Below are 25,330 nucleotides of genomic sequence, written 5' to 3' on the forward strand. Positions count from 1 at the left end.
ATAGGTGAAAAAAATACATAAGGAAAGAATAGAAGGATAGAGGAGAAGAGGGAGAAATAGTAAGGAGATGAGAATGAAGACAAAGTATTGATAAAATAGAAGAAAAAACACCCAGGAATTGCAGGAGGAAAGGTCCCCATGGCCAACAGGGACCCAGTGGTCCCTGGGCCAGATAAGCCTCAACAGAGGACACCATTGCAGTGGACACCATTAGGCACGGTCTCCCGAAAGGAGAGGTGGGTATTGGCCTGGCTCTCATTGAGTCAGCCCATTGTTCCCAAACAACTGGAACGGGGAGGGAGAAGAGACAGAGTCAGGGCAGGCAGGTGGTCTGGGAGGGACAAGGCTTGCTATAGGGTCCCAAGAAGACCAAATAGGTGCCCAGGAGGGTGGTGATGGAGCTGCCCCAACACCCCTCTAGAATACTGCCAGCGCTCTAGGCTGCCCACTCACAGATCTCTCCTGCCCACCAGGGATGCTCACAGACCCAGACTCAGAGCAGGACAGTGGTTGGCGCCCACACCTCTCCCCAGCCTGGTCCAGAGGCCCCCAGGGAGCTCAGAGCTCACATTAGCTTGCAGGTAAGAATCCTGGTTCGCAAGGGCTGCCCCACAAAATTCTTGTAATGAATCTAAGAGTCACAGTAGATTGATGTAAATGTTGGCTGACATATTCTCAGGGAAACAGTAGAAAATAAACATTAGTGAGCTCTGTCAGTGATCACTGATCTGCTGCACTGCTCACTGCAATGCTGTTCTATGATCCTCAGCGTCCTAAGACTCTGGCCACTTCCTGATTTAGTTGGGCTGAAGTTGCAAACTCATCTTCTAAGTCCTATGGACGTTTAGCACCAAGCTTGGTCAAGCCACCTGGTTTACTAAATGACCGATATAAACCATGATTGTTCACATCGTATAGGAAATGCACCCCTTCTAAACTTGTTCCAACAGTGATACTTCTTCCACTACATTTCAAGTGAGGACATTTACTCTGCACATCAAAAGAGTTTGTATGTCGTGAGATGTAGTGCATCCCTTGGTGAGAGATGGTGATGCCTTTTCTGTCATGTAAGACACATGCCTATATTTCCATTTAAATAAAACCCTTTTGGAATGTATTTCACAGATCTGAGTATTTGTTTAATTTTTTTGGTTATTTTCACATAGAAATCCAACTCAGCCATGGAAGCAGTCACTCATTAAGAAAAAATATTAAAGTGGACCATATCACCAGTGAAGAACATAATTTCTTTTTTTAAGAAAGTCAATTTGGATAACTAACCTTCAGTAACTGGACCTGCAGTCCTCAAATCTTTTCTTCAAAGACTTTGTGGCCAGCCATGTCTCAATTTTATAATTTTGAGAATTTAAAGAGGTATACATTGCATTTCACATATTAATTAATATTCCATGGCAGACATGTGGCAAAGCATATGGACAACTTGCCCAAAGGAACATAAGTAAAGACCTTTTGTCTTATTATCATCTCATGTCCATTTTCAGTAAGGAGTTAGGATAGACCTTTTTCTCAGAGTTTTCGGAATTTGGAAAGAGTTAACATGTATTAGCGGACAGAGTTAGCACAGACAGCAGACAGACCCAGAAGAACAAGAAAAGTCACTTAAAAAAATTATGACAGGGAGAACATCCACAAAACTTTTAAGGCCAGAGAAGGAGTGCTTGATTTGGACTTTCTTATAAAAGTAGAAGGAGGCTTCCTGAGAAGAAAGCCAATACACAGTCTTTCTTGCTGGGGGTCAAGGTTACATCAGCGAGACCACAAGCTGGGGACACTGCTGTGGGTGAGAGCTACACTAGTGATGGCGGGGCAGCAGCCTCTCAGGGGGGACACCTGTGACACACCAACTGCGAGCAGGTGCTCAGATACCCCTGCAACATGACTTCATATGACTCTGGAAAACATCTTCAGATCCAATGAGAAATGTGTTTGCTAGGAAAGGATACCAAATGCAGAAAGAAAAAAAAAATCAGAGATGTATAAATAGAGTGGGGTGGGCAGAAAGGCCTCAAAGATGTCCAGGCCCTAAAGAAAGGAACTGTGAATATGTTACTTTGCATGGCAAAAGGGACTCTGCAGATGGGATTATGGTTAGGAAGACTGTCCTGGATTACCCAAGTCGATCCAGTCTAACCACATGAGCCCTTAAAGTAGAGGACTTTCTCCAGCTAGAAGAAGAGGAAATCAGAGAGGTGCAGCAGAAGAACAAGAACAAAGAGCAATTTAAAGATGAAAGGGACTTGACCCCCTGCTGCAAGAACAGGCCACACAGAAAGCATAAGGGATGTGGGAAACCTCTAGGAGCAAAGACCAGCCCCCAGCTGGCAACCTACAGGAGATCAGTGTCTCAGTCCTACACACACAAGGAAGTGAGTGAGTGTGTACGCAGAAGCATCAGGAGGGCAGTCCTGACTGCTGCCCTCTGAAAGGCCTGCTTGCAAGGCTGGCCCATTCCCAAGACTCTAATGATAAAGGTGGCTTACTGTGCCTAATGTTTGTTCAAACAGTGTGGTTCCTACTCAATACCTGCCTTCCTTCTGGGAGTCTGGGATTTTGTTACATGCAAGGCAGAGGGTGCCTACATGATGAGCCCCCAGTACATGAGTTCACCTGGTTGGTAATATTCCATGTGGGTTTCTATAACTCACTGCTGGGGGATTAAGCTAGTCCCATATGACTTCCCTGGGAGAGGACTGTAGAAACCTGGGCCTGATTTCCTCTGGGCTTCACCCCAAGCACCCCCTTCCTTTGCTCATTTTGCTCTGTGTCCTTTCACTGTGCTAAATCATAGCTGTATGACTACACACTGGTCCTGTGAATCCTCCCAGCAAATCATGGAACCTGGGGAAGGTTCTGGGACTCTCCAGACACCTTGAAGGACAAGTCTTCCCCAGAGGCTCCAGGAAAAATGCCTTAAGCAGAGAACCCAGCCAGGTCTACTGTACTTTAGACCTACAGAACTATGACATAATAACTCTGTCTTGTATTAGGTCACTAAATCCATGAAAATTTGTTAAAGCAGTGATAGGAAATTAAGTAAATGGCACCATGAATAAACATATTACTTTCACTAATGAAGAGTATAATATCTCAAGGACATTTTTTAAAATCTTAAATTCATTCTCAAGTTAACATCAGCAATTCATATCTAAAACAACCACGTGAAGAAGGGGTAGAACCTCTGGTAAGGTATATGGTTGATTTTTAAGAGCAGCTGACATTTTGTGAGAGGTCTGGAAAGCAGCCAAACCAGCCCAATCTTTTTAAAGAAACTGTGAGTATAATGTCAGAATCATCAACTAGTGTGATTTACTGCTGTCAATGCCAGTTGTGTATAGTCGGGCCCAGATTAGGAGAAGAATTCACTTAACCCACGGTGGTGCACGCAGAAGATGTGAGGATGAGCCCTTTTCCTAAAGGAGCTCAAACTGTAAGAGAGGAGAAACACCTCCACTGGAGCTTCAAGGATCACTAAGTTGAGACCAAGGGCTACAGAGAAGCACAGAGCAGGGAGCCAAGGAAGGCATCCTGCCAGAACGTAGATTCCACTCATTCGTTTTAATTCAGCAAACATTTACCAACGTGCTTGGCCCCAGGCACCATGAAGTGCTGGGGACACAGGGAGGGATGCAAGCTCAGCAGGAGTGTAAGGCAGGCCACTTTACCCATGTTTATTGTGTGACAGGATGGATAGGATTGAGGGGTCCACTTCTGCCCTCACCTGCATGATCTAGGATTAATAATGCCACTATATTCTTGACCCTACTTCCCCAAGGGTGCCTGACCTTTAAAGAAATCAGCAGAGGGTGATGCTTACATTTGATTCCTCTCCAACCTGCTTAACTAAAAACAAGAATTGTTAGAGTTGCTCAATCAAATGGGATTGGAGCGGGGCGAAAATATGAACCTTAATTAATACAATGAAGAATAAGTAGGCATTAACTATTAGTTAACTAATTTTGAAAAATAATATTTAATTTTGAACAAAAGTTCTCTATGTAAGTAGATGTTTCATTAAGCTTTAACTTACTTAAGCAATATTGACCTTAACCCTGCTTTGGACTTGGTGTTCTTAGAATAAGCACAACATTAATATCTGCTTCGGATCATACACATGGCAATTACTTGTTTGGAAACCTTAGGTCAGCCAGCCCTAAAAACATTCACATAGCCCTTCCCACTTTGTTCTTTTATCTAGTATTAGACAACTAACTAGTTTTTCTTGATTCAATTTGCATCAACATTTATTGACTAACTAATAAAAGCTCCAGGGATAAGAAATTAAGTAGACCACAATCCATTAAGTTATAATAAGCTACAGAGTTCTAAGGAAATTCAAATGAGGGCAGTTTGTTACACAACGAATATTATCATTTTGTTGCCTGTTAGTTTTATAGATAAGCTATGTGCTAAGACATAACGGCTTTTTAGCTGACAATTTTCTTCTTACTCTGACAATTAAGAAAAAAAATTTCTTAAGTGATACAACATTCTTAGCCTAAATTAAATGGAAGATACACTGTGTATTTTTTATTGTGGTAAGATATACATAACAAAAAGTTTAGCATTTTAGCCACTTTTAAGTGTACAGTTCTGGACATTAACATTCACATTGTTGTGCAAACATCACCACCTTCCATCTCAAGAACTTTTTCATCTTCTGAAACTGAAACTTTGTCTCCATTAAAACACTTACAGTCCATTACTCCCTTCCCCTGGCTCTTGGCAACCATCTAAATTATATTTTTCATAAGAAGAAAAAAGTAATTTCTTCTCCACCTGATGAATCTTCTTCAGGCCACACCCCATCAGCCAATTGCAAACCTGCTGCAGACCTTTACAACACTCTACTCTTAGAGCTTCTCATTCAGAGCAGACTGTGATTTAAAGATATGAAATGCTAAATATAGAATAAATTACATAAATTTTAATATTCAAAAAGTTAAGCAAACAAAATTTAATTCTTCTAAAAGAAGCATGGATATGTAATCAGAAGTAGAAACTATGTCACTGATGTAAAACAGTTATGATTCCAAAGAATCCTAGGGATCTATTGTCCATAAATTACAAGGGGCCACATGGTGCCCAAGGTCCTGTTGGAGCAGGAACTCAACATATCCCTCAACAAGTCCTCCACAGAGAGACTCTCCATTACATCTATTTTTACATGTTCAGGGTCTTTCAGAAATTTCAGTTTATCAGAGGGCACAGAGAAAATGAATTTGCTTTATTTAAAAATGCTGAGGAAATATAAACTATTGTGTTTGTTATAAAACAAAAATAAAATCAGTTGTATGTGACTTATTTATTCCTTAGACTTCACACTATTTAAAGGAATAATGGGAAGACATTTTCAATATTTCGCTACATTATAAAATTGTTTTACTTATTTCATAAATTAGCCACGGACGGTGTATTCTGGAACGTCACATGTGGCTTACATTCAGTGGAAACATTTTCAAGTAACTTAGGAGGCTCTGGTTCTATACTTGATCTGACAGATGGGCAGCAACAGGCAGTAACTGGCATAATTCATACTCCGACAGACTGCTTTTCAATAAAGCACATACCCAGATGCTTTCCTCTCGTCGATATTGCTTCCAGTTCCTCCCGCCATCGCCGAACATCAGGAGGTAGCTGGTCACCCAGTCGGAGCTCCCGTATCCTCCCTGGGTGGCCACAGCTGTGACCTCCATTCTTTCTCCAAAGTCAATCTGCAGCCACTGGTATTTATTTGACACAAGGGGAGACCAGCCACCAGCTCCTTTTTGTGGGAATAAAAATAAGAAAACCGGTAAAGACAGAGAAATCTTTGAAATCTATATTAACCTGTAAGAATGGGGTCATAAATAAGATTTATGAAAATCATAGTTTCAAATTCTGCATTATATAATGCGCCTCATAATTATATAAACACACTCACATACACACACACAAACACAAAATAAAAACACAGGTTAAATGTAAATGGATGAAGCCTATATTAATTGTTTTGTTTCTTAGTTCATAACCCCTGACTCTCTGGTATTGGGGTGTCCCGCTAAGTGAAATTGCTTAATGTAATAGGTGGACAACTAAACACCATGCCATTACATCAGTGCTTGGAACTAGTGTCTTTATTGGCTTCAATGCATGACTTGCCATTTGTTGGACATAAACAAAGGGCAAACCTTCCTTTGTTGGAAAATAACAAACTTTCCTTTGTTGGAAAATAAAGCGAGAAAACCTTAATTCTGGATTCCCAGCATGAGGAAGTACCATGTTGAATGTTGGGATAACAAAGATGGCTATGGCATAGCCCTACACTCAAGGTGCTTACAGACTCATAGGAGAAGCAGACATTTCAAAGAACAATTTGAAATGCAATATGGGAGGGGTGGAGGTGAAAGTGATTTCTGTGCAGGGAGGGAGAGTTCTAAAAAGGTAGCAAGGAGGGTGAGAGAGAACCCAGAGGAAGTGAATGAGGAGGAGTTTCTCAGGTATTCAAGACAATAGGTGCAGAGTGGAAATTACTGTGCTTTGTCTTCTCCAGTGCCTGTGAGACACCGAAGAATTAGGGATACCTGTGAATGTATGATTGATATATCTTGTTCTTCTAGTTTAACAGAAACATGAGTTTTGAATTTGGATTTAGATGTCATATTAAATTTTCTGAATTTAAATTATTATGCAATATAAAAATTGGGAAACAGGTTTGAAATGCATTCTGGAACTGATATTTTGCTAATTATCCATGTCTAGAAAACACGGTGTCATGTAAACAGTCCCTAACACAAAAAAACTAGCTTTAAAAAAAATTTTCCCCATTGTCCTGACATCTCATTTGAGGCTCTCATAATAAGGTCTGACACTTTAGACAACATTTATTATCTTTTTTATTAGGGACTATTATTAACATCCATGTCCTGTTTACAAAAGCTGTTACGACCAAGTACATGTCAGGAGGTGTGTGACATGGTTACAAGACAGCTCAAAGGAAAATGGAAGTGGAGCGCTTACATCAGGGTGTGGAGGTGAAACTACCAAGTGGGCACATCTGTTGCTTCACTATGTCCTCCGCTAATGGCACTACGTGTATAACCCTTAGCAAAATTTAAAGCTTACAAATTCTTTAAAACTCAAATTCTTTCTAAGATTTCCTCATTTCCTGCAATCTTTATTCCAAAATTCCAAAATTTCCTCTCAACCACAAGCACAATGTCTTTTCCTTTGATCCACATCTTAAACATGCCACAACTCTGGCTGTTCTGTAATGCATTATTAAACTTTTTATTTTGAAATAATTTCAGATTTACAAACGAGTTGCAAAGATGGGATAGGGAGTTCCTGTCTACTTTTTACTCAGTGTGTCCTAATGTTAATATCTGACATCACCATGGTATTTTGATCAAAACTAAGCTATTAACACTGGTACAATGGTAACAAAACGACAAACTTTATTTTGATGTCTCCAGTTTTTCCACTAACTAACTCCCTTTTTCTGTTCCAGAACCCCACATTGCATTTACTCACCTTGTCTCCTTAGTGTCTTCCAACTTGTGATAGTTTTCAGTCTTTCTTTGTCTTTAATAACAAGATTGATCACCACCCAACACCTCCCTGCTACTTCTACTGATTTGTGCAAAGGTCCCATCTAATGTTTGATGAATGATAAGTCCTTCTGGGTTCTAGCTGAGGGTTAACTAACAGTCCCAAGTAACATTACTCTGCAACTGCCTGTAATTTTATAATAATTGCCAAAAGAAGTCAGAAATTAGGTGTTGGCTTTTAGCTGATCATTTTAACTTAAAGGTTCTACATTTGAAGTTTTATATGAATCAGTTTCAATCTCTGAGAAACTGCTAAATGTCCTGTATTCTTAGTATCAAGGTTGTAAAGAATGTACTGAAGATACTTCTTCTTTTTGCATTTCACAATCTTTCTCTGTCATCTTTCATCTCTCTTGAAGCGGGAAGTATCATCAACACGGGCACCACATGTACAGAAACGCAACAGAGTAAAAAGCGTCAGCATGCTTCCAGCATCTGCCCTGGGACCAGCCTCTCCCACAGATGCAGCCACGTCTCTGTCAGCCACTCTTCACCATCTGCAGGTAATCAACCTTGAACATTTCATATTCCTTACCTGTGGTGAGAAGGTGCTACTGGTATGCAAATTAAGCTATCTGATTAAGTAGGTACTCTGATAAAGTAATGAAACTGCAGAATTCCCTGTGCTGCAAAGCAATTCATTTCAGCTGGGTAACACAGCCACGGCGTAATCCCCAGACCCCTGTAGGGTGATGATGTTGAATTACTGTGCATTTGCCCATGCACGCAGTCCACTGGGGTAGATGCCCATTTTTCTAATGACTGGAAAAAGTGGGAAATGCACAAACATAACCTGAGGACTGTTAGGGAGCCCCGAACAGTTTTACTGACGGGTAAGGGAGATCACTGTTCTGTAATGGAAAACAAAACAAAATACACTGAAACAACATTAAAGTGGGTACGCTTGAGCACAGCCGCCCCACCAGCTCTTAGCTGCAGAGCAGTGGTTCTGAAACTGATCAGCCTGCATTATTCAATGTTGCAAATCTTCAGTAAATTCCCCCTGGGAACCAACACCCCCTGAAACAGAGCCCAGGGATTTGCAATTACTGTTTTGGAGTCACCAGTGCTGAACCCACAAGAAAGGCACTTGCCCTCCCACCCAGCTCTTCCCCTGACCACACCACAGACTGTCTTTTTCCATTGTCACCGTCCTGTCTCCTGCCTCAGCCCCTTAGTTGAATGAAGTGTCACAATTCATACAAAGGAAAACATGTCCAGAGGATCTGACTTGCACAGAACAAGGTTCCACAGCTTAGGACACTGAACACAAAACATCCCTCCCAGCAAAGTGTGATAGGTATGCTTTAGGGCTGCAATGAGAATTCAACAAGAAACTGTGTTAGAGCATCTAGCACAATACTTTCTCTCCCATACACGATCACAAGACGGGAGACAGTCATGGTGAAAGAGGGGTGACATCCAGAGTGTGGGGCATTGCAGTCTTTTCATTACTGAATGGCCCGTTACCTGCCACTTTATACTAGATAAAGGAGAGAAAATGAGGAAAGCCAAAACTTGTCACAAGCATGTGATGTGTTCAGGACCCTGCCAGATGCTCTAAGTGCTACCTCACAACTCCTCCATGCACCCGGCAAGTGGGACGGGTGTTACAGTCTCTGCTTTGCAGACAAGCAAAAAACAATCATTTTTGGTTGGGGTGAGGGTATTTTGTTAAAGCTTAGCTCCCTTTTCATTCTCTACCCCTTCTAAGAACATATCCCTGTGATGTGTCAGTTATTCAGTATTGTTTGCTCATCAATAGCAGACTGTCTTTTATAGTGATACACTGGCAGATATATTGGAAGGTTTCTGTCTCTAGTTATGCCTGCGTGATTGTTTCCCCCACCTTTCGCTGGCTCAGACACAGGCAGTGACTTGTGTCTTTGGGGAGAGGAAAGGCTGAACAGGAAACTCTCAGCGAGGGCCTTAATTATTCTGGTCACTGATCAAGATGAAAATGACCCCTGCCCCTGGTGGCCACGGGGCATGCACTGTCATAATGAGTGTCAGCTTTGTGCAGAGGGGGAAATTACCCAGAGGTGGAAATTACCCAGAGGTGAAAAGGAGAATAGCTCATGCCTTCTTCAAGTTGGAACAAGGTCCAGAGCAGAAAGATACCAAAGGGAGCAAAGTCAAGTGGGATAAGCTGAAGTGAACAGACTAACCTATCTCCAGGGCATCTAAATGTCAAGCAAGTAAATGGCTACATTGAAACTGTAACCAAGGGAAGTTTCCCTCCAAGATCTTCATTACATTGTCTCAAATGGGAGCTCATCAAGCTCTGTGTATTTCTTTCCTCACTTCAATGCATCTTAATTCACAGAAAACTCATTCCAGATTCCAGGCGGGGCTGGGTGAGTGGGGAGAGGGTGAGATAAGCAGGAGTAACAGATGTTCCCAGGAAAAAGGGGCCATAGGGCAGCAGGCCCTGGGGATGCTCCCTGACCATCCCACTCAGAGATCTCTGGGATTTATATATTGGTGTTTTTGTCACAACCCTGCCTACATTGCTGAGGGAAATTTAAGCATTTGCTCCAGCTCTGATTTCTTAAGGAGCAATTCCAACTCTCTACATATACCATTTCTGGCTATCAGGATGTAAAAAATGCAGAAATCCTCCCTCTGGACCTGTCTAGGTAACCTCTGATTCCCTTTCTGCTGTGCTTCCTGCAGTCTGCTAGCAGCCTGAGCAGGAGACAACAGGTAGTTTTCCAAAAAGTGCATCCATAATGAAAAAATCACACAGAGCTGCCTAATTGTAAAACAGATTCCTCTACTAAATGCAGACATACCCAGTAATGGTTTTGTAAACAGACAATTTAAAATTAAATAAAAAATAAGTGTATACTTGTTAATTTGTGATTCAAATTAAATGCCAGTGATATTAAAGAAAAAAAGTACAGTGTGACTGTTCACACGTGACTCCCTTAAGTTCTGTGTGCAGTGTCCCGAGGGACAACTTTCAATGCCCTTGGCAATTAACATTCATCGCTGCAGCTCTTTCTGCATAAAATAAACAAAAATCCACTGCTACTGTGTGTTTTGTTTTGCTTCTCTCATAGACAAGACACTCCTGACCAAGTTTTAAAGAAACACACAGTAGCGAGGCATTCAGATCTGAGTTGATCTCAGGCTTTGCAGTTCTTATGTGTTTGAAGTTCTGTATTGACAAGACTATAAGATGATTTTGCTAATTTCTCACCTTAGAAATAAAATACGAATTGCCCAGCAAGCCTATAAACCATCCGAACATGTACTAAATACCTCATTCATGACTGAATAAAATGTATGACCAAGTTTATTTGTGCATCTCCCGGGAAATCTTCATGTTTAGGAGAGATGCAGCTCTGAGATCTGGTCTAATTCTATAAAAGCATCATTGTGCATCTTTCAGAGGCCCCCTGAGTTATTCAGAACAGATATGATTCCAGATCATTCTTGAGGCCACTCAGAATAGCTGCATCTCCCTCTGATATGTAGAGAACAGTGGGGAATCCAGGATGCCCAGAAAGGCAGGAGGCCAGGCGTTCTGCTCCAAGGCCCCCACCACTTCCCAGGGACACACCGTTACTCTTCTTAAGGCAAGAGCTCCTTTTTCTTTTTAATTAAATTCAGTGTAGGATCATGTCAGGAAATGCAAGGGTGAGATGCTTAGAAATAAAACCATGAGTACTAAATTATCCATCCATACTTGACTGCTCAGTTAACCAGAAGCCTTTGGAAAAAAAGTCCATTGATGGTAAAACTTACATTTTCTTTAGTGATGTTATGGAGCTGAATTCATTACAATTTGTAAGCACACTGTGAAAGCCTTGGATAAAAAGAGATATGTACAGACGAGCTGCTATACAAAATAGAGTGGTAAAATGAGAATGCAAAAAGGATAAGGTCTGAGCATCACAAAATGTAAATACTACTGACAAAGGTGCATTTTTTGGGGGGTAGGCATTCATCCCCAGCAAAGTATGGCATTATTTTGTGTCGGAGAAAAGCCTGCTCCACTGGATTTCCTTGGAGGAAACACGGCAACAAGGAAGAGTCTACTGCAAGGATCACAGGACAGAGAGAACAGGGAACCCCTGAAATACCATCTTCCAGTCAGCCCCTAGTCCAGAAGCTCCTCATTAATGTTCAGAGCAAAGGTGGGAGTAGCTGACCACAGGGTCCACTGAGATATTCCATTAGCCTTTGCCACTGGCTGTGGCCTTCCTGGACCAGTCTCTGTGCCACAAGTTAAACCAGAAGTTCAAGACTCCTGTGTGCTTTGGTCATTAGTGATCCCAGATGCCTCATGAAAGGTTGCTAATTGAACCTCACCCCTTTGGCAGGATTGAAGGTCACCTCACTTGGTACGTCTTTCATCAGTGACTCCAAACAAGAAAAAGGGAATATCCCTACAAGAGGCAATGTAATTGCATTGGATGAGTAAAGCAGTATGTAATGGGATAAAATATATCTCCATAGGGATGCCAATAATATTTATTAAAAGTGGAGGAAACAAAGACATCATGGTGTATGTCAAGGATACATACTGTTAAATAAATAATTTTCATGAACATTTTTGTATATTATACATGATATAAAAGTGATTACTTTGGAAAAGAACAGAGTAGAATTTGCTAGACAACTATTTTTGAATTTGGATAGTGCTTAGAAGGGCTTCCACATATCTTTTGGGAAGTTGCCAAGTACGTCATAGGCAGTACTTACTTTTGGAAAAATACTATGGCAAAATTGTGGCCACCATAAGATACTTACTGGGCAGATAATAAACACAGACATAATTTTGCAAGGATAAACTGTTGTGTTTTTCATTCCTCTCCGGTAAATCCTGTTAGCCGGTGATCATTATCCCATGAAGCCCTAGCGAAGCCAGGGAGGGCAAAGACCAACTAAGAAAATAGGAAACAGGACGTGTGATGTCTCCCTCTTTGGCAGGAAGAAGAGATGGGAACCCAGACGATCATGGGAAAGAGAGGAAATGGAGGAAGGGCAAAAGGTGGTGGGAGGGTGATTCAGACACCTTGCTCAGGAGCGAAGTCCCAGGGGGATCAGAAAAGTGAGAGGAATAAGCAAGCTGTGGAAAGGCTTTGTCTTGGCTTCCATTTGGAATTTTGGGAGATCACCTTGTAGGGGGCTGTGTAGTCATTACTAATGGTTGCCAACTATTTCCCTTCTTCTACCTTCCAGGCACTTGGAGGATTGCGATTTCCACGCCCCCTGGTGGTTGGGTGGGGCTATGTGACCAGTTCTGGCCAACAAGCTCTGAGTGGAAGTGATAGGTTACTTCTGGACTAAACTGCCAGAACAAAACCATTTGACGATCTTTTTCCCCTTGGTATGGTGAACCAGACTGCCCACAGGCCATCAAAAGGGGGCACAGAAGTGAGATGAGAGTCTGACTGGATCTGAACAGAAGGTCAACTTGGCAAAGGCAAATTAAACCTGTAACCAAGGCTGCTCAGGCTGGAAACCAAATGAGACTCATGGTCAGGCTTCAGGGAGGCAAGAAGTGACATCGCAAAGATCCCGGAAGGGACAATGACCTGTTCCCTGGGAACACGGTCTTACCAAGAGGTAAATCCGCCACAGGCTTCAGGAGCAGGTGCCAAGTAACCCTCAGCGTTAAAAGCAGACAAACTCCCTTCAGCAGATAGCAAGGAGCTGAGCCCCAACGTGAGAAGCCCCACCATCCAGCTGCATGAGGGCACCAGCCCTTCTGTAAACCCAAACACTGTCTTGGAAAGAAGGAGGAACAAAGAAATCTGAGCATCCCTGGAAGATGCTCACCCATTCCAAAGAGTCCACTGAATTCAAAAGAGACTGAGGATTGCCTTATTCTGGGGGTAGTGCTATAATTTGGGCTACTTGGTAGAGAGAAATGACAACATTGCCTCCCTGAAGGTTGTTGACAACGCTGAAAAACACGTTTGGTTTGTTCTGGTTTGTCTCATCTAGCATCTTAGGTTCTATGGAGGTAACCTGGAGACTCCAGACCTTGAAAAGGACCATGGGAAAACCTGAGCAGATGAGTTCTGTGTGACAACTGTACAGCAGGGTCTGCACGAACCCTGGGATTTGGGGGCTTCTCCTCTCACATGCTACCATCAGGCCGTGATTTAATAAAGTTGCATGGTCACCAAGACAGTGCTCTGTGCTTTAGTACATGGGTGTATTTTACATGGATGCTATTACATTTGGCCTGTCCACTGCACTCAATACCCACAGTTGCATCTGCAGGATCATTTGTTAAGAAAAATCGGAAAAAGAATGTGTCTTGGCCCTAATAGGTCTAAAAACTTTTAGGAAGCACAGATAAACAGAATGAAAAATCTGACATCCAGAGGCAAAAATTCCCCAGTACATTCATATGCCTTTATAAAAATCTGGTTTGCAAGCCCTTTTATTGCCATCTGAATTGCTCAGACTAGTATTTGGGAATACTGACCAGTTCTACCAGGCACCTAGCCTGTGAATAAAAGATAGAAATACTGGAGAACTACGATTTTATGAAAAAATATGAGGGACAAGTTTATTATTATAAGATTTGCATCAAACATTTTTGATGTATTCAGTAATATTCTGATTTATATCAGGAGTTGATATACGTCTAGATATTTTAAATTATTATTCACTCTTTCCATTTTCTAACATTTCTTTGTAAAAAACAGTGAATTTTACATCATAGCTTATTTGGGATATTGCAGAGTCCAAATAATCAGACGTTCCAGGTTATAAGAAAATATTTAGTGTCTGATGGCCAGGCCTAAGCATTTTCTCCTAATCGAATCATGTGTATTTATTTCCTGCTAAAACCTGGAGTATTAACTTGTACTAGTAAATGTACTTCCTAAAGTGAGAAATAAATATCTTAACGCTGAGAATTGTTGCTAATATGCTCAGCCATTAATTGTATTGGGAGCATTAGACAAAATCTTTCCTGGCTCCACCAACACATAAGTCTGTTGTGAGGAAATATGATCAATGTCTCGGTACGGGAAAGGTGAAGAATTACAAAGAGAAAAGAAAACATCCAGTCAGTTCAGCTTGTCTCCATCTACTTTCTGTTTGCAATACACAATATGGTAATCTGATATGCCATTTTTGATCAAGTTAAATTTAAAGCAGTCTCATTTCTGCTGTCAGTGATGAGTGGCTTGCCGCATTAGTGGGCGTGATTTTCAGCATCTGGGCCATGGATGGAGTTGTCCCTCTTTCTGGGGATGATTGTTTATGCAAGCACTTTGGGGGAACAAAAAAGGAGAACAAAATGTGTGTACACTTCCTCCTAATCAATCTCAATCAGCTCTGGCCAGACCACTCATCTCACCACCATGCCTGCGGTGACTAAAGAGGACACGTCACGTGGCTAAAAAGAACATGTTATCCGGAGTTGGAAAGCAGCATCTGAAATGCTAAAGCCAGTTTCATGAAGGGTCACCTACAGTAACAATAATTGTAAAAACAAAAGGTTATTTTCACATGCAAGATCTAGAATGAAAGTCCAGCATGGTTTACTCTAAGGTAGTTTTTTTACTTTTGGTTTTGGTTTTTTAACTTTTGTTTTGAATAAACTTGGATAAACTGCATAAAGTTCCTTTAGGAGATTTTTGAGAAGAAAAAACTGAAGTCAATATTATAGCATGTTCTTATTTAGAATACACAGATTTCAGCAACCTTGATTTTATATGAGAAATATTAGGTCACTTGTAATTCTAGGAAATATCAATTTAATATTGATGGAAAGAAATTCAGCTAATAGGAATAGTCAAACCCAATTTGACTGTAAAGATGTAAAGCTTCAAGAACTTTACATTTTTATCTAATGGCATTAATTTTCTTGAATAGGTATATGAATACATGTACGTGTCTGTGTTTTACCCCTTAAAAAAAATCCATCAGTTCTGAAAAATTATACATTCAGGCATTTCCAGTAATTTGTGTTTCTCTGTATAAAAAGGTAAGGTGTATGACCTCAGAGGGGATACTTTGTTAAATGTATTATCTGGAACCCAATCCCAGACTTCAAAATGGGAATGCTAGAGGAACCAGACTAGAAATTTCAAAAGTAAACTCCAGGAGCACTTAGTCCAATGTTGAGTGATGATACTAGCCCATTACTATCTCTACAATAACCAACAATTCCATTAGGGAGCTCACAGAAAACACTGGCAAACAGGTGGTAACATGCTCAGGAATCATGGTTTTCAAAGATGCAAGGTCTGCATCTCTCTGCTTTGGCCCACCTGTCCCTAGAAACGCCTGGATCCCTCCTAACTTCTCTGCTCATTCCTCTTAATATCCTTCGTAGACTTCTTTCTTCTATTTATTGCAAAGTCTTTTCTAAGAAATATTTTACTACTTTTCATAAATTAATAGAAAACAAAATAAATACATAAACTGCATAAGTAAAAAATATGTAAAAGAGAAAACATGAAATGTGCAATAAGTTCTAGTCAATTAATTAACATTTGTTATGTGTTGAATCAGTGAAGTACTTTAAAATCATCAAATGCCTTAAAGTTTGAATTATTTGGCTTTGGGGGGGTTATACAGTGGGTCAAATTTATATATATGCACACACATACAATCAAAAATTATGTATAGACTATTCTCTTACTACCTTTATGTATCAGGTAGATGAATTGATCAGCTGCTATGTATAAAGTTCTTGGTGGAAGCTGTGATATTTGAGACATTTCTAATTCTTAATGAACATTCTAGAAGCGCAATGACTTATGGGCAAAATAAGAAACTAGGGGTGTAAGACAGACCACCTTCTTTAAAACTTCCAAATACCACAACACAGACCAAGGAAATTTTAACCATACAATCAGGGAGTCTAACATGATTTTCCTCACTAGATCATACACAAAATATTCCAAAAAGCTAAAACTACTATATATGAAGCATCATCGCCCTCATTATATTCATCCACATTTCATACTATCCACATTTTACATCATAATAATCTAAACTAAAGTGAACTAATATGTTCTCTAGCATTTACCAAGGCAAAGGAAATGTCCATAAAGACTCTGGGATGCTGGCTTTTAACAGAAAACACATATAGATAATCCTTCAGAAGGAATATTGATAAATTGTGCTGTCTAAAGCATGCTTTAGAAATGGGTCTGAAATCAGGTGGTAATATCTAGGGATATTTAGTGAAATGTACACTATATGCAATCAGAGTAGCAACAACCATTAAAAAGAAACCCTCATCAGTTGATTGCCACTCTTAAAATAATTAATTTAAATTTGCAAAGAGAGTAGTTTAAATATAAAAGATAAGCTTTGTACTTACCATTTTATAATGATGGCTTATAATATTCTGAGTTATTAGTTTTTTAATTAAATATAATGGAAATAAGTTCATCTTAAGCTTCAGGATTTTCCCTTCTAATGTTTATAAACTTCCCAGTGCCACCATATTGATAGCACTGGAGGCCTGAATCATAAAGAGACTCTACACATGCAAATTAGAAACACAACACACAAGCCCCTCGGGCCTCTTTAAACTAATTAAATATGGCTTACTTAGTTTTTACAATTTTAGGGAAACCACTGGAAAGTTTAGATGTTAAGCTGATATTAGAATAACCACCAGACCGAAAATGGGTAATTTGATAACTGATCTTCTTGAAATCTGGTTTCAATGAGAATATATTTTTACTGGGGTGCTAAAAATGATTATGAATGATGCTTTGAGGAGTAAATATCTGGCCACAAAATGCTTTTTCCTGGGAAAAGACCATGAAGCTGGACAATTAATGGACATGCCTTCCCATCCTGAGCTCATTGAATTTCTTCACCTGTGTTCTTACTCTTCCCTGCCAATCTATTTGATCACTTACTAGGTTCCCAAATTTGATCCTTAAGGACACAGTAAAGCTCAAGCTAGACTTTAACTCTGATCTTAGAAATGTCAAAGAAAGGGAGGAAAACACTCAATTCCTTAGTAGTATCTCCAGAATTTACAGCAGTGCGTTTACATGGGACACAGTTAATTTTAACTTTTACTTTCTGAATTAATCTTTCATTTAAAAAATCTATCCCTTAAAACAGTAGCAAAACAAAAGCAGAAATAGAGACACAGACGTAGAGAACAAATGTATGGATACCAAGGGGGAAAGGGGTGGGGTGGGAGGAATTAGGAGACTGGGATTGACATATATACATTATTGATACTATGTATAAAATAGACAACTGATGGGAACATACTGTATAGCACAGGGAGCTCTACCTAAGGCACTGTGGTGACCTAAGTGGGAGGGAAGTCCAAAAGGGAGGGGATATCTGTACGGGTATGGCTGATTCATTTTGTTGTGCAGTGGAGGCTAACACAACATTGTCAAGCAACCCTACTCCAATAAAATTAATCAAAAAAAGTAGCAAAGCATTTGAATTTGAAGTGTATGTATTCACTTATTTAATCCACTGAATTAGTATTTGTGCAATAGAAGAGGTAATTCACTGGACAACATTCAAGTAGCAAAAATGGACCTTTCCAAAAAGTAAGTCATTAACTCCCTTCCCACTAATAGGAAGGGAATCTTTATTTTCAGTGGCAGCCTTCACCTGGTCTCCTCCCAGGCCAAGTCCTGGGAATGGAGTCATTTTCCCATGACATCCTTTGGCAGCCTCACATCTCGCAAACATCACGCGGTGGCCTGTTCAGTTTTCCCCAGTGGCTGCAGCACTGGCTCCTTCTTGTGTTGTTTTAGTTATTCATGACCAGCGCACTTGACTAGTCACCCTTCTGTCGCCGGTCCTAAAACTAAAAAGGGATGATAACCCCGGAAAAAATCTAGACTCCAATAATTCCCTTCTCATAAATCTTATTGATGATCATTTGCTGGCAATCAACAGGGAAGGAAGATATCAAAACAAACCAAAAAATGGATCATAAGCAAGAAGAAAGCTAGCAGAGGAATACTAGCAGATATGATGAACCTGCTGCTTTCTTCAGTTTCATTAAACTCAATATAATTAAGTTTTGACCTATAAGAAGGAATATGAACTAAAAATGAATATAATTCTCTCTGGGAAAGAATCAGCGTGGATTGACAAGAAGACAGCTGCAGACTCACCGTCTCTGCGATTAAGGCTTGCGAAGCCAGGGCCGTGGCTGCTGGACCGCTCTGAGGAGCTGCTGAAGGAAGCCCGGGGCAGGGCAGACGCCAGAGGAGCGTCACAGCTATCTGGGGGGAAACACCACGTGCGGGTTAATACACTGATTAAAGCTTTCCTGTCCTCTCTTCCTCTCTTCTTCCTTCCCTTTTACTTTCCTTTCCTTCCTATTTCCCTGCCACCCTCCCTTCTCTTCTTCCTTAATTTCCTTTCTTTTTAGTTAACAGGCTAGGAAAATGCTAGAGCCTGTGGCAAACATCAGTCTTGATCAGAGGTGTGTTAGTAAACATTGAACAACAGGCTCTTAAGGAAAATTAAAAACCCTGATTGGCAGCATTTGCCACTTTCCATGGTGTAAATACTCGTACCATGGCCAATTCAAAGCTATCAACGTGATGTCACTGACCAGGAAGTTGGAAAAAGAATCATTATATAGTATTTTCACCACGCAGACACAAGGTATGTAAATCACCTCAAGAGCACTGATAACAGCAAGATGACATAAAATAAAGTAGGAAGTGGTGAGTTTTCAGAATGTATTACTTTTGTTTTAATATGATTTAATTATGTTTATATAATTTAATTTTTAATAATGATTGTATTTTCATGCAAAATTCATGAAAAGTTAATGATTGGCTCTTGCTAGCTGCTAAAAATTGGTTCCAGCACATCACTCCTAAATGGGAAAATATTAAAAGTATTTCCTTGAAAATCAGAAAGAACACTTTCACAGACACCACCGTTTCTATTGAACATTGCACTGTAAGTCCTATCAGTACGTAAGAGAAAATTTAAAAATTAAAAGCACAAAATTGGATAAAAAAGAGCAACCGTTATGGTTTCCAGATGATATGATTATGGAGGTAGAAATTCTGAAAGTCATTGGCTAGCTTAACAATTCATTATACAAAAGCTGATAGTATTTCTAAACTTATCCATAGTTAGAAATTAAATTAAATAGAAATAGCAAATACTAACAAAACATATAAAGTATCTAAGAATGAATTTTACAGAATTTGCAGGACATTTATGGAGATTATTATAAAAATTGTATTGAAAGACATTAAAGAAAAACTACATAATTCAGACTAAAATGATTGCAAATAGGAAGACTACTTTTAAGGTACTGGTTTTCCCTAGCTTGATCTAAAGATTCATTAGAAGTTCAATCAAAGCTCAGGAGGGTTTTTCACAGAACTTGAAGCAGTGAACCACACAGCTCAGGGGTTCTTAACGTGTGGTACAAATATGATATAGGGGGTCTGTTGAGATGAATAGAAAAAAATTATATCTTTATTTTCACTAACCTCTAGCTAAAATTTAGCATATTCTTCAGTCACAAATGTAGACAAACCAGACTATATTCACCAGTGCCCGTGCATATGTTACCAACATAAGTTACAGATATTTTAATAGCAATCGTTGTCCAAGACATCTAGAAATATTGTTTATGGTCCCCTTTATTTCAAAATAACAGTATTTATTAAAGTCACCACTAGATCTTGTTTTTGAATGCGCTAATAACTAAGAAGACACTATGTTACAATTTCTAGTACATTGATATCAGCATTTCAATATAACTATTTACTTTGTAACCCTATGTATACATTTTATGCATTTACAAGCATTGCTGTGAGAAGGAGTCAGGCTTCAGCAAAGTGCCCGAAGGGTCCTTGGCAAAAGGAAGAGCAAAGAAGCACCCGTTGTGAGTGTGTGCACTGCAAGTACAAAGCTGTTGAGACATTACTGGGGCATTATTAGCCATTCAGAAAATTCCAGAAGATTGGGATCATCCACAATCCACAGTCAGCTGTGCTAACTCGAATGTTAACGTGACAATTTCTCAGGGGACAATTTCCCTGCCTGTTGAGCAGACCAGGCCTGCATCATTCCCCCTTTAGGTAAAGGGGTCCCAGGGATCTAAGTAACCTGCTCAAAGTCACAGAGCTGGTTGAGGGTAAATGAAGATTATCTCCATCAACTGTTTAGCTTGGGAAGCCTGCTCCTTTCCCAGCCTCCCCCACCACCCCCAGCATGGCTTCCTTTCTGAGTCTCCCCAGATGCTCCCCACTCAGTCCCCTCTGCTCACATCTTTCTCATCTCACCGTATTGGGGTCTCTCCTTTCTGGGTTGGAAACAGTGAGGACCAAGTGTAGATTCTGGAGCCAGACAGGGTGTGGGCATGACATTTACCAAGCTGCCTACTCTTGGGAAGTCACTGGCCCTCCCTAAGCCTCAGTTACCTCATCTGTACAATGAGGATGTCACACAACTGAATCACACAACTGGACAAAGGGGAATCACACAATTCATAGGGTTTCTATGAGGATCAATAGTGTTTGCTTTTATTATTTTCAGTATGGTAAGACAAGTCATCACATAAGCTTCTTCAAAATATTCTATAAGGACGTTTTCCCTATAGAGAGATACAGAAGGCAGCATTCAACGTTCCAAGCCATATTCTCATTTTTTATTCTTTCCTCAAAAGAAGGCATATGAATCTTAGCCTTTAAAAAAAAAATAAAAAAAAAAAAAAGAGTAAGATGTACTCGCTCTTATGAAGTCATCTTTGCCTTTGAGAAACAATTTTAAAAGTGATCATTTTCTTTAAAACCCTAATTGGTTGTTCCAATTCACTTCCACACAGTCAAATTTGAGAATGCACGTGATCAAAAAACGTGACCATGTCCAATAAGGTACTTGGAAAAGAGCTGCTCTGTGTTTGGACAGTGTTTTCTGTACATTCACTGTGTTTTTAACTAAATTACATTCAAGTAAGGTGAAGTCTCAGATGTCACCCAAAAATCTCCTAAACCATTGTTTTCAATCTGAAATGTCTATATTTTATACTACGATTCCTGGAGCCAAAATTGTTAAGACACAATTTAATTTTCTTTTTCTGGAATCATTAAAAAATATTTGATTTCCACTGAATATTATTCTTATCAATAGTCTGATACATACTATTTCTATCCAAAAAAAAAAAAAGATGAATCCTGAAATGCTTCAAAGCTACAACAATTATTCATAAATAATTGTTTTTAACAAACGAGATGGCAAAACAACTGAAAAGTACAACTATTTACCACTTAGGGGGAAAATGAGGTGAGTACAAGTAATAATCTTGTAAGAATTAACAAATGAAAATAGACAGATAATATTACAGTTCAATAGGCTAAAGCAAGTTTATTTCTCTTCATAATAACACTCATATTAAGAAGAAATTATTCTATGAAATAATCTCAGTTTTGAAATGCACTTATTCCTTCAAAAGTTCAAATGTACTCAGAAGCTCAAATGTTCTCAGAAAAGCTTAGGAACTCTAAAGGGAAACTGATGATCCATTGTAACGTGTCTTGTGGAAAATACAGACACACCGTAATTGTTCATGATTTATGTGTGATTCAGATCAGAGTGCTCAGAGCATCCTTGTGTGCATGCTTCTAGAATAAGTTCTTATGTATTAAATGAGCAAACATTGTCTCAGTAGTTGTACCTATTGTAACATCATTTTAATCAATAGCCTATTGTTTGTCCTGCCAACAGAACAGCTTTATACTGAAATTATTAAACAATATTTCAGCTTCTGTTTTTAAAAATTATATATATATTCTTTTCTCCAGGTAAAATCTTAGAAATTTGGAACTTCCCATAGCTGGGGAAAACATAGTTGCCTTAATCCTCTCAATCTAAGTGACACTATCTGAGTGTTTTCCAGACCCTTGACCTCCTCCTAAAACTACTTAAATCTACCCCCTCCATAAATAAAAAACAGTCCCAAACAAATCTCTTTGGATTACTACAGCTCCTTGGTGATGCATGCTCTTAGTTTCTTCAGAACTTTCAAATCCAGTTTATACACAACTGTATATAAATGGCATCTTTTCAATATGCATTATGTTCTAAAGTAGACTAAAAATTCCTCAGCAAAGAAAATGTCACTTTACTGAATTCATTGATGAGCTCTAGTAGTTATCTGGTAGCACCTTTAGGATTTTCTATGTCTAATATCATATCATCTGCAAACAGTGACAGTTTTACTTCTTTCTTTTCCAATTTAGATTCCTTTTCTTTTTCTTCTCTGTTTGCCACAGCTAGGACTTCCAAAACTATGTTGAACAAAAGTGGTGAGACTGGACATCCTTGTCTTGCTCCTGATCTTAGAGGACATGCTTTTAGATTTTCACTGTTGAGTATGATGTTAGCTGTAGGTTAGTTGTATATGGTCTATATTATTTTGAAATATGTTCCCTCTAGGACCCTTTCTGGAGAGTCTTTAATCATAAATAGGTGTTGAATTTTGTCAAAAGCTTTTTCTGCATCTATTGAGATGATCATATGGTTTTTATTCTTTAACTTGTGGTGGTGTATCACAGCCATTGATTTGCAGATACTGAAAAATCCTTGCATCCCTAGGATAAATCCCACTTGATCATAGTGTATGATCCTTTTAATGTACTGTTGGATTTGGATTGCTAGTATTTTGTTGAGGACAGATGAATGGATAAAGAAGATGTGCTACATATATACAATGGGATATTACTCAGCCATTAAAAAGAATGAAATAATGCCATTTGCAGCAACATGGATGGACCTGGAGATTATCATACTAAGTGAAATAAGTCAGACGGAGAAAGACAAATATCTATTAAAAAATTTGAAACAATAATTCAAATAATTATTTTAATAATATAATACTAACCTTCCAAAACAGAAAGCACAAAGTCCAGAGGGCTTCCCTGGTGAATTCTGCCAAACATTTAAGGAAGAAATCATGCCATGTCTCCATAATCCCTTTTAGAAGATAGAAACAGAGGAATACTTTTTAACTTATTCTATGAGGCTAATAGTACCATAATACCAAAACCAATCACAGATATTACAAGAAAAGAAACCTACAGACCAATATTTCTCATGAACACAGATGCAAAATCCTCAACAAAATATTAGCCAGCAAATCCAACAATGTATAAGAAGAATTACAGGGAATTCCCTGGCAGTCCAGTGGTTAGGACTCCATGCTTCCACTGCAGGGGGCCCAGGTTCAATCCCTGGTGAGGGAACTAGGATCTCACAAGCCACACGGTGTGGCCAAAAACAAAATAATAAAGTAAAATAAAATAAAAATTTTAACAGATTTTTAAAAAATAGAAGAAGAATTACATACTGAAACAAATGGAATTTGTCCCAGGTATTCAGGGCTGGTTCAACATTCAAAAATCAGTTTATGTAATCCATCACATCCACAAGCTAACAAAGAAAAATCACATGGTGCTATCGATAGATGAAGAAAAGCATCTGACAAAATCCAACACCCATCCATGGTAAAAACTCTTGGTAAACTAGGAATAGAGTTGAACTTTCACAAATTGATAAAGAATATCTACCGAAAACTTACAGCTAACACCACACTTAATGGTGAGAAACTGGAAACTTTCCCCACTAAGATCAAGACTAGGCAAAGATTTTCCCTCTCACCACTCCTTTTCCACATCCTACTAGAAGTCTTAGTTAATGCAATTAGACAAGAAAAGGAAATAGAAGGGATACAGATTAGGAAAGAAATGTCTTTGTTATGGATGACAAGATCATCTATGCAAAAACTCCTGGAACTAATAAGTGGTTATAGCAAGGTCACAGGATACAAGGTTAAAATACAAAAGTCAATTGTTTTTCTATATACCAGCAATGATCAAGTGGAATTAGGAATCTGAAACACTATGCTATTTACATTAGCACCTAAAAAATATAAAATACTTAGGTATAAATCTAACAAAATATGCATGAGATCTATATGAGGAAAACTACAAAACTCTGAGGAATTAATCGAGGAAGAACTAAATAAATGGAGAGATACTCCATGTTCATGGACAATACTCAATATTGTCAAGATTTCAGTTTTTCCCAATCTGATCTATACATTCAAGGCAATCTCAATCAAAATTCAAGCAAGTTATTTTGTGGATATCAACAAACTGATTCTAAAGTTTATGTGGTAAAGCAAAAGACCCAGAATAGCCAAAACAATATTGAAGAAGAACAGAGTGGTAGGAATGACACTACCTGATTTCAAGACTTACCATAAAGGTACAGTAATTAAGACAGTGTATTGGCAAAAGAACTGACAAATAGATCAGTGAAACAGAACAGAGAGCCCTGAAGTAGACCTACACAAATATAATCAATTGACCTTTGACAAAGTAGCGAAGGCAATACAATAGAGCAAAGATAGTCTTTTCAATAAGTGGTAATGGAACAAATGGACTTCCATAAGCAAAAACATGAATCTAGACACAGACTTTTTACCCCTCACAAAAATTAATTCAAAATGGTTCACAGATCTAACTGTAAAGCACAAAACTATAAAACTCCTTGAAGATAACATAGGAGAAAATCTAGATGAACTTGTGTTCTGCAAAGACTTTGTAGATACAAAGCCACGATCCATGAAGAAAAGAACTGATAAGATGGACTTTATTAAAATTAAAAATTTCTGCCCTGCAAAAGACAGTCAAGAGAATGAAAACACAAGCCATAGGATGGGAGAAAATATTTGCAAAATACACATCGAACAAATGACTTTTATC

General features: G+C 39.1%; 1 protein-coding gene across 5 annotated transcripts in view; it reads right to left on the reverse strand.

The window, feature by feature from the left end:
• LOC309653925 (contactin-associated protein-like 3) overlaps nucleotides 1–25,330 on the reverse strand; it is an 85,121-nt gene that overhangs the window by 35,277 nt on the left and 24,514 nt on the right. For 3 of the 5 annotated variants that reach the window (XR_014259646.1, XR_014259647.1, XM_082478665.1), the window contains exons 2-3: nucleotides 18,704–18,814; nucleotides 5,434–5,782 (exon numbers count right to left, since the gene is read on the reverse strand). Coding sequence is in view for 2 of the 5 variants with exons in the window: in XM_082478665.1 (XP_082334791.1) it covers nucleotides 5,502–5,782; nucleotides 18,704–18,814 (392 nt within the window). In the remaining 3 variants the exon portion in view is untranslated. Of the gene's footprint in view, nucleotides 1–5,433; nucleotides 5,783–18,334; nucleotides 18,391–18,703; nucleotides 19,021–25,330 lie in introns of those variants that run through there. The other 2 variants (XM_082478666.1, XR_014259648.1) reach the window with 2 other exon arrangements.

The sequence above is a fragment of the Balaenoptera physalus genome (genome assembly GCF_965194825.1).
Source record: "Balaenoptera physalus genome assembly, contig: HAP1_SCAFFOLD_1465, whole genome shotgun sequence".
In the NCBI taxonomy this organism is placed as follows: Eukaryota; Metazoa; Chordata; class Mammalia; order Artiodactyla; family Balaenopteridae; genus Balaenoptera; species Balaenoptera physalus.